The following is a 13,662-nucleotide window of genomic DNA, read 5'->3' as shown; positions in this document are numbered from 1 at the left end:
AAAAAAAAAAAAAAAAAAGAAAAATTCGATGTCTTTAATCTCACCAAAAATCACCAGGTGGCCAGACAGTTGTAAATATAAACATATTGTCCTCCTTTCATTCAGTGCTTTCACTCTCAATCTGTGGTGTTATTTTTTTTTCTTTTATCTTTTTCAGTTGGAGTCTCACTCTTGTTGTCCAAGCTGGAATGCAGTAGGTACGCTCACAGCCACTGCAACCTCAACCAGCTGGGCTCAGGTGATCCTTTACCTCAGCCCTCCAAGTAGCCCAGCTAATTTTTTGATTTATTGTAGAGACAAGGTCTGGCCTTGTTGCCCAGGTTGGTCTCAAACTCCTGAGCTCAGGAAATCCTCATCTCCACCTCCCAAAGTGCTGGGATTACAGGTGTGAGCCACCATATCTTGCCACAGTGTTATTTTTATATAAATATTTAACCTAGTTAGAAAATCCTGCATTAAATACTAACAGCCAGACAAAAGTTCCAATACTTAAAAACAAAAGGTAACTAATGAACATGCCTATTGTCTGGAAAAAACAAAAAAGGTAGGCACATGAGCAGACAGAAAAACAGACCAAGGGGTTGGGCACAATGGCTCACACCTATGATCCCAACACTTTGGGAGGCCGAGGTGAGAGGATTGCCTGAGCCCACAGGTTTGAGACCAGCCTGGGCAATCTTGATGAGACCTGATCTATACAATTAAAAAAAAAAAATTAGCTGGGCATGATGGTGCACACCTGTAGTCCCAGCTACTTGGAAGGATGAGGCAGAAGGCTCGCCTGAGCCCAGCAGGTCGAGGCTGTGGTGGCCATGAGTGTGCCACTACACTCTAGCTTGGGCAAGAGAAAGAGACTCCAGCTCAAAAAAGAAAAAAAACAAACAAACCACACCAAGGGAAGGGAATCAGTTTCTCTTTCTTTGTAATAAGCTAGATTTCTAAAAAGTGACTTTTTTTTTTAATGGGGAGTCTCTTTTTTTTTTTGAGTTGGAGTCTCACTCTGTCACCCAGGCTGGAGTGCAGGGGCACACTCATGGCCACTGCATCCTCGATCTGCGACCTGCTGGGCTCAGGTGATCCTTCCGCCTCAGCCTTCCAAGTAGCTGAAACCACAGGCATGTGCCACCATGCCTGGCTACTTTTTTTTTTTAATTTATTGTAGAGACGAGGTCTTGCCAAGTTGCCCAACTGGTCTCGAACCCCTGGGCTCAGGCAATCCTCTTGCCTCAGGTTCCCATAGTGCTGGGATTACAGGCGTTGAGTCCACCATGCCTGGCCTTAATTTTTTTAAGAACCAGGAATTATCAAGTATTGGGAAAAATATGGAGACAATGGAACCCTGGTAAAATGCACAGCCTCTGTGGAAAAGAGTTTGGCAATTTTCTGAGAAAGTTAAACACAGAGTAATCATTTGATCCAGCAATTTCACTGATTGGTATACATCTAAGAGAAATAAAAATATTTATCTATACAAAAACCTGTATACAACTGTTCACAACAGCAGTATTACAACAGGTGGAAATAACCCAAATGTCCATCAATGATAAATGAATACACATAATGCAATACATCTACACAATGGCATATTATTCAGTCATAAAAAGAAACACAATTCTAACATATGCCACAGCATGAACCTTGAAAACATTATGCTGGCCAGGCTGAGTGGCTCAGCCTGTAATCCCAGCACTTTGGGAGGCTGAGACAAGTGGTTTGCCTGAGCCCATGGATTCAAGACCAGCCTGGGCAACTTGGTGAGACCTCGTCTCTACAATAAAAATAAAAAATTAGCCAGGCGTGGTATCGTACACCTATGGTTCTAACTACTCGTAAGGCTGAGGCAGAAGGATCGCCGTCGCCCAGCAGGTCAACGCTAGGGTAGCCATGAGGGTGCCACTGCACTCCAGCCTGGGCGACAGAGTGAGACTCCAACTCAAAGAAAAACAAAACAGGCCAGGCTTGGTGGCTCAGCCTGTAATCCTAGCACTTTGGGAGGCTGAGGCGAGGGGATTGCCTGAACCTGAGGGTTCGAGACCCGCCCAGGCAACCTGGTGAGAACTCGTCTCTACAATAAATCACAAACTAGCCGGGAGTGGTAGCGCGCATCTGTAGTTCTGGTTACTTGGAAGGCTGAGGTGGAAGGATTGCCGGAGCCCAGCAGGTCGAGGCTGTGATGGCCGGGAGCGGCCACTGCACTCCAGTCTGGGCGACAGAGTGAGACTCCAACTCAAAAACAAACAAACAAACAAAATAAATAAATAAAAAAGAGAAAAGAAAAAGAAAATATTATGGTAAGTAAAAACTATTTCACTTACATAAAATAGTCTAAATAGGAAAATTCCTGGAGACAGGAGACAGAACAGTGGTTGCCAAGGACTAGAGGAATGGGGTAGGGACTGACTGCTTTTCATGGTTTCCTTTTAGGTGGTAAAAAATATTCTGAAACCACATAGGGGTAATGATTTCTCAATACTGGGAATGTACAAAATGCCACAGAAGTGTACATTTTTAAATGGTTAAAATGCTAAATTTTATGTTATGTGTATTTTTTTTTAACTTTTTTTTTTTTAGTTGGAGCCTCACTTGGTCACCCAGGATGGGGTGTGGTGGCATGCTCACGGCCACCCCAGTGTTGACCTGCTGGGCGCCAGCGATCCTTCCGCCTCAGCCTTCTAAATAGCTGGAAACACAGGCCTGTGTTACCACATCTGGATAATTTTTTATTTATTATAGAGATAAAGTCTCACCAAGTTGCCCAGGCTGGTCTCGAACCCACGGGCTCAGGCAATCCACTCGCCTGGGCCTCCCAAAGTGCTGGGATTACCGGCTGAGTCACTGAGACCGGCCTATTTTTTTTTGAGTTGGAGTCTCATTCTGTTGCTCAGGCTGGAGTGTAGTAGAATGCTCACAGCCACCACAGTCTCGATCTGCTGGGCTCAGGTGATCCTTCCACCTCAGTCTTCCAAGTAGCTGGAACTACATGCATGTTCTACCACACCCAGCTAATTTTTGATTTATTGTAGAGATGAGGTCTTGCCATATATATATATATATATATTTTAAATGTGGGATACAATTTAGGGTCAGGTATACAAATGATCATTATGCAGTACCCTTGTGGATGAGGTGTACCCCCCCTCCCCTGGCAGTTTCCCATTACCGCCAATCCCTTTTTTATAGTATTATGATAATTGTTCAAGGTTTGTTTATGAGTGAAAACATGTGGTACTCAGTTCTGTGTTTCTGTGATAGATCACTTAGTATTACAGACCCTAAGACCTTCCGTTATGTTTATTTTACTACAATAAAAAAAGAATGAGAGGCCGGGCTCAATGGTTCAGTCTGTAATCCCAGTACTTTGGAAGGCCGAGGTGAGAGGATTGCCTAAGCCCGTGGGTTCGAGACCCACCCAGGCAACTTGGTGATAGCTCATCTCTACAATAAATCAAAAAATTAGCCGGACATGGTAGCACACGCCTGTAATTCCAGCTACTTGGAAGGCTGAGGCGGAAAGATCGCCGGAGCCCAGCAGGTCGAGGCTGCGGTGGCCGGGAGCGGTCACTGCACTCCAGTCTGGGTGACAGAGTGAGACTCCAATTCAAAAATAAAAAAAATAAAAAATAAAATAAAGTATATTAAAACACAAACATGTCAATTTTAATATTTCCATGAAGTTTAATGATCCATAAAATGTATGTGTCAAATGATGTTAATTGCTGCTTTTTTTTGAGTCTGAGTCTCACTGTGGCCCAGCCTGGAGTGCAGTGGCAAACTCACAGCCACCCATAACCTCGACTTGCTGGGCTCAGGCAATCCTTCCACCTCAGCCTTCCAAGTAGCTGGAACTATAGGCTTGTGCCACCATGTCTGGCTAATTTTTTGATTTACTGTAGAGATGAGGTCTCGCCAAGTTGCCCAGGCTGGTCTCGAACCTTAGGCTTAAGCAATCCTCTCGCCTCTGCCTCCCAAAGTGCTGGGATTACAGGCATGAGCCACTGTGCTTGGTACAATGTTAACTGTTAAACTAGTCTAAGTCAGTAATAATGACTCACCACTGTTTCTTGTGCAGTTAAAGATCAGCAAGGGCTAAATGCAAGCTTCTGAAAGTCTAAAGTAAGCGTTTTGTCGTCCCTCCTCAGCAAAGGGGAGGATGTAATCCTGTGGCATGCTTACAGGACACAAAAGCTACAATTTCATTTGAATTAACTAAAAGAGTAAACAAAAGTAGCAAGCAAATTCCAGGTCAGGAGCTTCTGAAGTCTAGAATAAACTATGGACTGATTACCCTCAGTCCCCTATAGTTCATATACCTATGAATTAGCAAGTTACCTGTTAATGGTAATTTTAAAAAACTTTATCTGATTTCCATTGTTTGGGTATCTAATCAGAAATACATAATAATATACAAGAACAGAGAAAAAAACGACTTCAATTTTACTTAAAAAAAAAAAGAGAAGCTGGGCTCGGTGGCTCAGCCTGTAATCCCATGCCTTTGGGAGGCTGAGGTGAGTGGATTGCCTGAGCCTGCGTGTTCGAGACCCGCCTGGGCAGCGAGACCTCATCTCTACAATAAATAAAAAAATCAGCCGGGCATGGTAGTGCGTGCCTATAATTCTGGCTACTTGGAAGGCTGAGGCAGAAGGATCGCCAGAGCCCAGCAGGTCGAGGCTGCGGTGGCCGAGCGGCCACTGCACTCCAGTCTGGGCGACAGAGTGAGACTCCAACTCAAAAAAAAAAAAAAAAAAGAGTCTGATGAAGTGAAATGAAACCCACCTAACATGCGCATGGCTCTAGAGAATAGGTTTATAACCTGTCTGAAGAGAAGACGAGCCAAGACAGGTATACAGCCCCATTAAACACAGTTCGGCTTTCAGGTCCCAAAGATTAGCATTAACACCAGGCAGGATTTTGCCTAGCTTAAAAAGCACATTACAGAAACCTGTTTTGTGGTCTCTAGCACAGCTAATCTTAAAATACTCCACACTTTGAAAGTCTTACTTATTTTTCTTACCTTTCTTTAAAGAAGTAATTACAAATGTTTTTTTCCAGGCCTGCCTCTTATATTCTCTAACATCTCACACTGACAGTAATGTAAATAGACTAATAACACTCCTTAATTCTGAAGGAAGACTAAAGATTTCTTATTTAAGAAAAGAACTAGCCGGGCTCAGTGGCTCAGCCTATAATCCCATGCCTTGGAAGGCTGAGGTGAGTGGATTGCCTGAGCCCGTGGATTCGAGACCCGCCTGGGCAACTTGGTGAGACCTCATCTCCATAATAAATCAAAAAATTAGCTGGGTGTGGTAGCGCGTGCCTGTAGTTCCAGCTACTTGGAAGGCTGAGGCGGGAGGATCGCCGGAGCACAGCAGGTTGAGGCTGCAGTGGCCGGGAGCGGCCACTGCACTCCAGTCTGGGCAACAGAGTGAGACTCCAACTCAAAAAAAAAAAAAGAAAGAAAGAAAAAAGAAAAGAACTGCTTTTCTTCTTTGTCTTCAACAACAACAATAATAACAAAAGAAAACAAAAAGGAGTCCTAGACTGTGGAAACAATCCTCCAGAAATAGAATTCAACTTCATGTACAGAGTAGAAAATTACCAGAGTGTATGAAATCTGTACAGGCCATTGTACCCTATGGTTTATGTACCTTCTCAGTATTCAGCTTAAAAGTTTCTAAAACTTAAAAGTTTCTAAAACTCTATGAAAGACAAGGATGATCCTAGGATTTCAAATAAAAATGACTATATTGGCCAGGCACAGTGGATCACGCCTATAATCTCAGCACTTTGGGGGTTCGAGGTGAGAGAATTGCCTGAGCTCATGTGTTCAAGACAAGCCTGGGCAACTTGGTGAGACTTCATCTCTACAATAAATTAAAAAATTAGCCAGAAGCCGGGCTCGGTGGCTCAGCCTGTAATCCCTCGCCTTTGGGAGGCTGAGGTGAGTGGATTGCCTGAGCCTGCGGGTTCAAGACCCGCCTGGGCAGCGAGACCTCATCTCTACAATAAATCAAAAAATCAGTCGGGCGTGGTAGCTCATGCCTGTAATTCCAGCTACTCGGAAGGCTGAGGAGGAAGAAGGATCGCTGGAGCCCAGCAGGTCGAGGCTGCGGTGGCCGGGAGCGGCCACTGTACTCCAGTCTGGGCGACAGAGTGAGACTCCAACTCAAAAAAAAAAAAAAAAAAAAAAAAAATTAGCCAGGTGTGGTGGTACACAACTGTAGTTCCCAGTACTTGGGAAGGCTGAGGCGGAAGGATCACCTGAGGTCAGCAGGTAGAGGCTGTGGTGGCTGTGAGTGTGCCACTGCACTCTAGCCTGGGTGACAGAGTGAAAATCCAACTAAAAAATAAAATAAAATGACAATATTATTAGAATTTTCTGACCACTTCCCAAAGTCTGAATATAAACATGAGAAAAGTTATACATTTCCTCAAAAACAGTCCTAAGAGACATCAGAGAAATACTCAATAAAAACTCAGTTCCACCTTTCAACCCTCTGAAAAATTCTAATTAGAAATATGACTTTGAGCCGGGCTTGGTGGCTCAGCCTATAATCCTGTGCCTTTGGGAGGCTGAGGTGAGTGGATTGCTTGAGTCCACGGATTCGAGACTCGCCTGGGCAGGCTAGACCTCATCTCTACAATAAAATCAAAAAATCAGCCGGGCGTGGTAGTGCGCACCTGTAATTCTGGCTACTCAGAAGGCTGAGGTGGAAGGATCGCCGGAGCCCAGCAGGTCGAGGCTGCGGTGGCCGGGAGTGGCCACTGCACTCCAGTCTGGGTAACAGAGTGAGACTCCAACACACACAAAAAAACCAAAAAACAGAAATATGACTTTGGGTTGGGCATGGTGGTTCACACATATAATCACAGCATATTGAGGGGCCAAGATGGGAGGATTACTTGAGCCCAAGAATTCGAAGTTACCCTAGGCAACACAGTTAGATCTCATAACTACCAAAAATTAGCCAGGCATGGTGGCACATGCCTGTAGTCCCAGCTACTTGGGAGGCTGAGGCAGAAGGATCACCTGAGCCTAGGAGGTCAAGGCTGCAGTGAGCTGTGACTGCTGCTGCAGTCCAGCCTGGGCAACAGAGTGAAACCCGACTCAAAAAAGAAATATGAGTTTGGTATCCTTAAAGAAAAGCAGAAAACATAAACATGCCAACTTTACTTTCTAATAAGAATTTGGACTTGGGTCAAATTCTAAGCTATTTCTTCCTTAGTCAGCGAATCAAAGTGGCTGTGTAGTTTCAACTGTATTTCTTTTGTCTAAAATAGTTGTCTACTGTCTACTGCCTCTGAGAAGCATTCATGTTTTTGCCTTCTATCTAAACCTCTCGACTGACATCTGGCAGGTAGGATTTCAGTCTCTAGTCTTCCACCAACCAGGTCTGACGACCACTTGGGCTCTTGGAGCCTACACACCCTCACCCATTAAAGGAGGTTGAACAAAATGAGATTTATATTTGGGAGAGTGGATTATTTAAACAAAAACATCACATAAGCAAATAGCAGCACAGGTGGAATACGGCATTGGAATATGTACGCAGACATGGCAAAGTGACGATCATGGCTAACGGAATGATGGAGGTTGAGGAGAACAGGGTGCTAGGCAAGGGTTTCTGCTCCTGCACTCTGCAGCAAAATGTTTAATGAAGAAAATGTCACATAGAAGTCTAATAAATACAACAGATAAAATTCTGCTCTGGTTGAAGCTAGGGTCAGGAAGTCAGAAGTCAGATACCTTCCCATTTGACTCCCTCCTCCTACAGCTACATACACATACACACACACACACACACACACACTCTCTCTCTCTCTCTCTCTCTCATGAGCAGACTTTGGAATCCACTGAACTAGATGTTCAAGATTCTTTCTAGGTCTAAAATGCTTTAATTCTTTCTTTCAAAGGCTGTCTAAGATATTACATCAAGGGCTCCTCAGAATTGCTAAGCTCCATGGTTTCATGGAGAACAGGGAGCATACTGTGATGATGTTATGAAGTAGGAGGAAGATGTGACAAAGTAAACAGGAGTGACAGGGTTAACCACACAGACAGAGCACAGACACTGGACGTGGCAGACGATGGTGCCCTGCATTCACCTAGGACGAGGAGGCTGAAGAAGATGGTCATGCCACTCGACTGCTCCTCCTGCTGGGCCTGCTCCCCTGTCTGTACCGGGAGGATAGGCTTGGCGGGTGTCGGGAGCACCAGCTTTGTCGTGACAACCAAGGTGGTGTGGAGGGTGACATTGAAACTCTCATGAGTTGTATTGGGGAACCTGCTGGAGGACATAAAAAGCAGAATTAGATACAGGAAAAAGGCCCCAGAGGATCCACTCACAACCTCAGACCAGAAAGAGAAACTGGCAAGGAGTTTTATGGGCCTCACAGGAAAACCGATTAACAAAATGCCTGCCTGCTTGCACAGCACGTGGTCCTGGTGGCTTCAGGAACAAGGGGGAAATCAGGGCTAGTGTCGAAGTAGAACACCACTTGCCCTTTGGCACTGAATGGGGGGATAAAGGGAGGTAAACTGGCATCCCGTCACATGCCACAGCCCAACACTGTTTACTTAGTACCTTCATTTCTCCAGTTCATTCTTTTTGTCTACGGCCACACCACCCCAACTGCCCCACCTCATCTTTTCCTTGGATAATTTCTGCAAATCAAAGAAGTCATCTGACTTTTCCAGTTGCTGATCTGGTTAGAATGCCCTTCCTTTCTAAATCCTTCTCAGATTTCAAAAAGCTCCTCTGTAATACCCCATCCCAATTTACCCACCCCACTGCTATTGTTCCCACAGCTCTCTCCTCACACTGTGTTGGGATTGGGATCCACGGTCATATTGATATAATAGTAATAATTAAAATCATGATTATAACAGCTAATGTGTATTGGCACTGCTTCATCCAGGAACTAGGTAACACACCACCTCTCATTTAATAAGCATAACATGCCCAAGATGGGTATTTTCCCCTGACCACCCATGAATCACTTGGGGTCAGAGAGGTTGCATAACTTGGCCCAAATCTCAGTCAGTGGGAGAATCAAACTTTAAATCCAAACCTGAAATCACAGGGTTATAACATCTCTTAAGAGCTCTGTGCTGCCGAGGACTAGTTTAATGTTTGGGACAGAGCAAATGCTCAATAAATAAGCTGACTAAATGAAATGAGATCTATCAGGCCAAGAAACACATCTGAAGTTATCAGGTGAGGGAAGCCAGGATTCTTCAGAGGGTTCCTTGATCACCTTCATATATTCATTCCACAAATGGGGATAGGGCATCCCAACAAGCAACAGACTGGCCTGTAGGCATGGAGATGGGTTAGCAGTGGTCCTGCCCAGAAGCACCAGCAGGACACAGACCCCTTCCCTATCTCACTGCTAACCCCCCTCCAGCAGCCACCCTGCCTTTCCTCCACTCAAAAGCACTAAAACCTTTCTTCACTAGGGCCTTTTGAACTTGATGTGACCTTTCCTGCCCTCCTTTTGGTCATTCAAGTTTGAGCTTAATGTCACCTTTAAGTAGACCCTCCCACCCTAACACACGTCCTTCAGAGCACGTATCACTATCCGGAACCACCTTGTTTGTCTATTTATGGTCTTTTCCCACGGGAATGGAAGCTCCCAGAGGGCCGCTCCTGGTCGGCCTCCCTTATGATGACTATGTGCCCAGGGACTAGAATGGAGTAGGCAGCCAACAGTCAACGGTTGAATGAAACTCAGTGGACGAGAAGGCGTGAAAATTGATCGCTACTGAGGCGGCGACTGGCCAAGCAGGGGGTGGGCGTGGGGGACCCGGACGACTTCCTGGAGGAGGCGGAGGAGCGCGCCCAGTAACCATCGATGACCGAGAACAGGGAGAGTGAACTATGGGCTGCAGCTTCCGCAAGACGGCTCCTGGGCCTGCGCCGGGCAGCCGATACCCAGCTCAAGGGACCGACCTCAAGGAGAATGCAGGCCCGCCAGGGCCCAGACCCACCCACCCCGCCCCCCTCGTTGGCACCGGCATGGCCAGCCCTGGCCAAGGGGCACAGGGAGCTCCGCCTTCCGGGGTCAGCGGGCGGCCTGAGGCGCTCGCTGTCACCCGCGGGGCTAGCCCTGCCGCCTCCGCCGCCCCGGAAAAAGCTCACTCACTCCTCTTCCGCCATCTTCTCCCCCATCCTGCGGAGCCTCTAAGACCACAGAGTTCGGAGCCGCGGGGCTAGCGGGGCCACCTTTGCTTCCGGCTTCCGCTGGAGGCGCGGGCAGGGGCGGGTCCTCGGCCGCGCGCGGACGGCCCTCTATCCCTCCGTCTCAGTGCCCCGAGGGTGGGAGGAGGTGCGTGGGAGGACACTGCTTTCCCCCCTCCACTCCGCCTTCTTCCCCCCCACCCCACCCCCCCGTCCCGAGGATTTTCAGGATGTGTGTCCTGCTTGGGCCACATGACTATCTGGCCCCGAGAGATTTTGGCTTTTCCCCACCACAAGACTGGGGTGTTTTGGGGAAACTCCCGTGCGGTCACTGTGACTCACCCGGAGGGCAAGCGTCCTCCACCCACTGCCCTGGACTTCACTCTAAGAGTTGTGGAGGAAGGATGCCCAGCTGCTGGCCTCGGCTGTGCCGGGGGAGGAGGTTGGGGCGGAGAGGGGCACATTTCCAGGCTGAGCCTCAACCTGCACTTGGCGGGGTTGTCCAGTATTCCATCTGTACGAATTTATTGACGATAAATGTCTATATGCCTAGCGTGAAAATAGTTGCTGGTGATCCAGGGATGGATCATTCATTAATTTACTCATTGATCCAACAAATACTTCATAGAGACCTTTTGTATGCCCACCGTGGCCCGTAGGATTGGGGTTGGGAATGCAGGAAGGAACAAAGGCGAGGTTGGAGGGGTAGGTGAGACCCCCGAGGAGGGCTGGTACCCTATGGGAAAGGAAGGCCTTGGGAGTTGAATGACTGCCTCTGCAGCTACGTCCCTTCCTCATCCAAGGCACCATATCTTACAAGATAATCGCAGCTGCTCCCTGGATAGTCTCCTGTGACTCTACCATTGATCCTTAGAGTCTTCCACAGGGCGCCAGAGTGATCCTTTAAAACGGCAGTCACTCAGAACCTCCAGTGGCTTCCAATCTCCATCAGAGAAAAACCTCCAGAATCTACAGTACTCAACCCTGCCCCCCCCACCGCACCCCGAGTTAGAGGCCTATCCCCCACACACACTTTCCGCCACCCCCACTGTGCACAAAATGCACCAGGAACACATCCACTTTTCCACTTTCCCTAAATTATTTTTCCACATGATGCCTAACATACTTTGCAAGAAGATTGCCTGAGCTCAGGGGTTCAAGACCAGCCTGGGCAAATTGGTGAGACCTCATCTCTACAATTAATCAAAAAATAAGCTGGGTGTGGTAGCACGCACCTGTCGTTCCAGCTACTTGGAAGGCTGAGGCAGAAGGATCGTCTAAGCCCAGCAGGTCGAGGCTGCGGTGGCCACGAGCGTGCCACTGCACTCCAATCTGGGTGACAGAGTGAGACTCCAATCCAAATAAATTAATTAATTAAGTTTTTTTGTAGCGATGTCATCTCACTGTGTCACCCAGCCTGGTCTTGAATTCCTGGTGTCAAGCAATCCTCCCACCTCAACTTCCTAAAGTACTGGGATGTGAACCACCCTGCCTGGCTAATTTGTAAATTTTTGTAGAGAAGGGTTTTTGCTATGTTGCCCAGGCTGGTCTCAAAACTCCTAACTGCAAGTGATCCTCCCACCTCGGCTTTCCAAGGTGCTGGGATTGCAGGCATGAGTCACCATGCCCAATCTTGTTCTCTGTTTTACTTTTATTCGTTTATTTATTTTAGTTAGAGTCCCACTCCATCACCCAGGCTAGAGTGCAGTAGCATGCTTACGGCCACCCCAGCGTTCCGAGTAGCTGGAACTACAGGCGTGTGCTATCACGCCTGGCTAATTTTTTTATTTATTGTAGAGATGAGGTTTCACCATGTTGCTCAGGTTGGTCTTGAACCCGCAGGTTCAGGCAATCCTCTAGCCTCGGCTTCCCAAAGTGCTGGGATTACAGGCTTCAGTCACCATGCCCAGCTATTCTCTGTTTTAAATGCCTGGAACAGGTCAGATGCAGTGATTCATGGCTGTAATCCCAGCACTTTGGGAGGCTGAGGCAGGGGAAGCTACGAATCCAGGAGTGTCAAGACCAGCCTGGAAAACATAGAACTTTCTCTTAAAGAATAAAAGTGAGCCGGGCTCAGTGGTTTAGCCTGTAATCCCGCGCCTTTGGGAAGCTGAGGTGAGTGGATTGCCTGAACCCGCGGGTTCGAGACCCGCCTGGGCAGCGGGACCTCATCTCTACAATAAATCAAAAAATCAGCTGGGTGTGGTAGCACGTGCCTGTAATTCGGCTACTCGGAAGGCTGAGGCGGAAGGATCGCCAGAGCCCAGCAGGTCGAGGCTGCGGTGGCCGGGAGTGGCCACTGCACTCCAGTCTGGGCGACAGAGTAAGACTCCAACTCAAAAAAAAAAAAAAAAAAAAAAGAATAAAAGTGGCTGGGCTCCGTGGCTCAGCCTGTAATTCCAGCACTTTGGGAAACCGAGGTGAGTGGATTGCCTGAACCCGCGGGTTCGAGACCCACCTGGGCAACTTGACGAGATCTCATCTCTACAATAAATCAAAAATTAGCCAGGCATGGTGGCACGTGCCTGCAGTTCCAGTTACTTGGAAGACTGAGGCGGAAGATCATCTGAGGCCAGCAGGTCGAGGCTGCGGTGGCTATAGCGTGCCACTACACTCCAGCCGGTGACAGAGTGAGACTGACTAAACTAAAATAAAATAAGGTGGTAGACACAGTGACTCGCGCCTGTAATCCCAGCCCTTTAGGAGGCAGAGGCAAGAGGATTGCCTGAGTTCAGGGGTTCAGGACCAGCCTAGGCAGCTTGGTGACACCCCATCTCTATAATTAAAAAAAAATAGCCAGGCGTGGTGGTACATACGTGTGGTTCCAGCTACCTGGAAGGCTGAGGCAGAAGGATCACCTGAGCCCAGCAGGTAAAGACTGCAGTGGCCGTGAGCGTGCCACCACACTCCAGCCTGGGCAGCAGAGTGAGACTCCTACTCAAAATAATATCAATAATAATAACAATAATAATAATAAACATGAATGAAGAGTGGTGGCTCATGCCTGTATTCCCAGCACTTTGGGTGGCCAAGGCAGGAGAATTGCTTGAGCCTAGAAGTTCAAGACCAGCCTGTGCAACATAGTGAGACCTCGTCTGTATAAAATATACCAAAAAAAAAAAAATAGCTGGGCTTTGTGGCACATGCCTATAGTCCCAGCTAGTTAGAAGGCTAAGGCGAAAGAATTGCCTGAGCCTAGAAGGTCAAGATGAGCCTGGGCAATGTGGTGAGACCTTATCTCTACCAAAAAAAAAAAAAAAAATAGAAAAACTAGCCAGGCGGGTGGCGTGCGCCTGTAGTCCCAGCTACTCAGGATGCTCAACCCCAGGAGTTCAAGACTGTGGTGAGCCAAGATCCTGCCACTGCACTCCAGCCTGGGTGACAGAGCAAGATCCAACTCAAAAGTAAAAATAAAATGGGAAGAATGGCTTATTTTCCTCCCTTTCACAGAGCCCGGCAGGCATGAACTGGCTCACAAAGTACT

At 47.4% G+C, this 13,662-nt stretch overlaps 1 protein-coding gene across 5 annotated transcripts in view; it reads right to left on the bottom strand.

Annotated features, from left to right (window-relative positions):
* Positions 1-10,261, bottom strand: part of SLC9A8 (solute carrier family 9 member A8) — an 82,317-nt gene extending 72,056 nt beyond the window's left edge. For 4 of the 5 annotated variants that reach the window (XM_021714404.1, XM_008061941.2, XM_021714406.1 and 1 more), the window contains exons 1-2: positions 10,144-10,261; positions 8,104-8,285 (exon numbers count right to left, since the gene is read on the bottom strand). In XM_021714404.1, the coding sequence (XP_021570079.1) occupies positions 8,104-8,285; positions 10,144-10,169 (208 nt within the window). In that variant the 5' untranslated portion in view covers positions 10,170-10,261. The remainder of the gene's footprint in view (positions 1-8,103; positions 8,286-10,143) is intronic. The other variant, XM_021714405.1, reaches the window with a different exon arrangement.
* Between the last annotated feature and the right edge of the window lie 3,401 nt (positions 10,262-13,662).

Source organism: Carlito syrichta, unplaced genomic scaffold (assembly GCF_000164805.1).
Source record: "Carlito syrichta isolate Samal-C Ts95f unplaced genomic scaffold, Tarsius_syrichta-2.0.1 Scaffold305642, whole genome shotgun sequence".
NCBI classification, from domain to species: domain Eukaryota; kingdom Metazoa; phylum Chordata; class Mammalia; order Primates; family Tarsiidae; genus Carlito; species Carlito syrichta.
The sequence above is the reverse complement of the archived record's forward strand: the minus strand, read 5'-3'. Positions and strand labels throughout refer to the sequence as shown.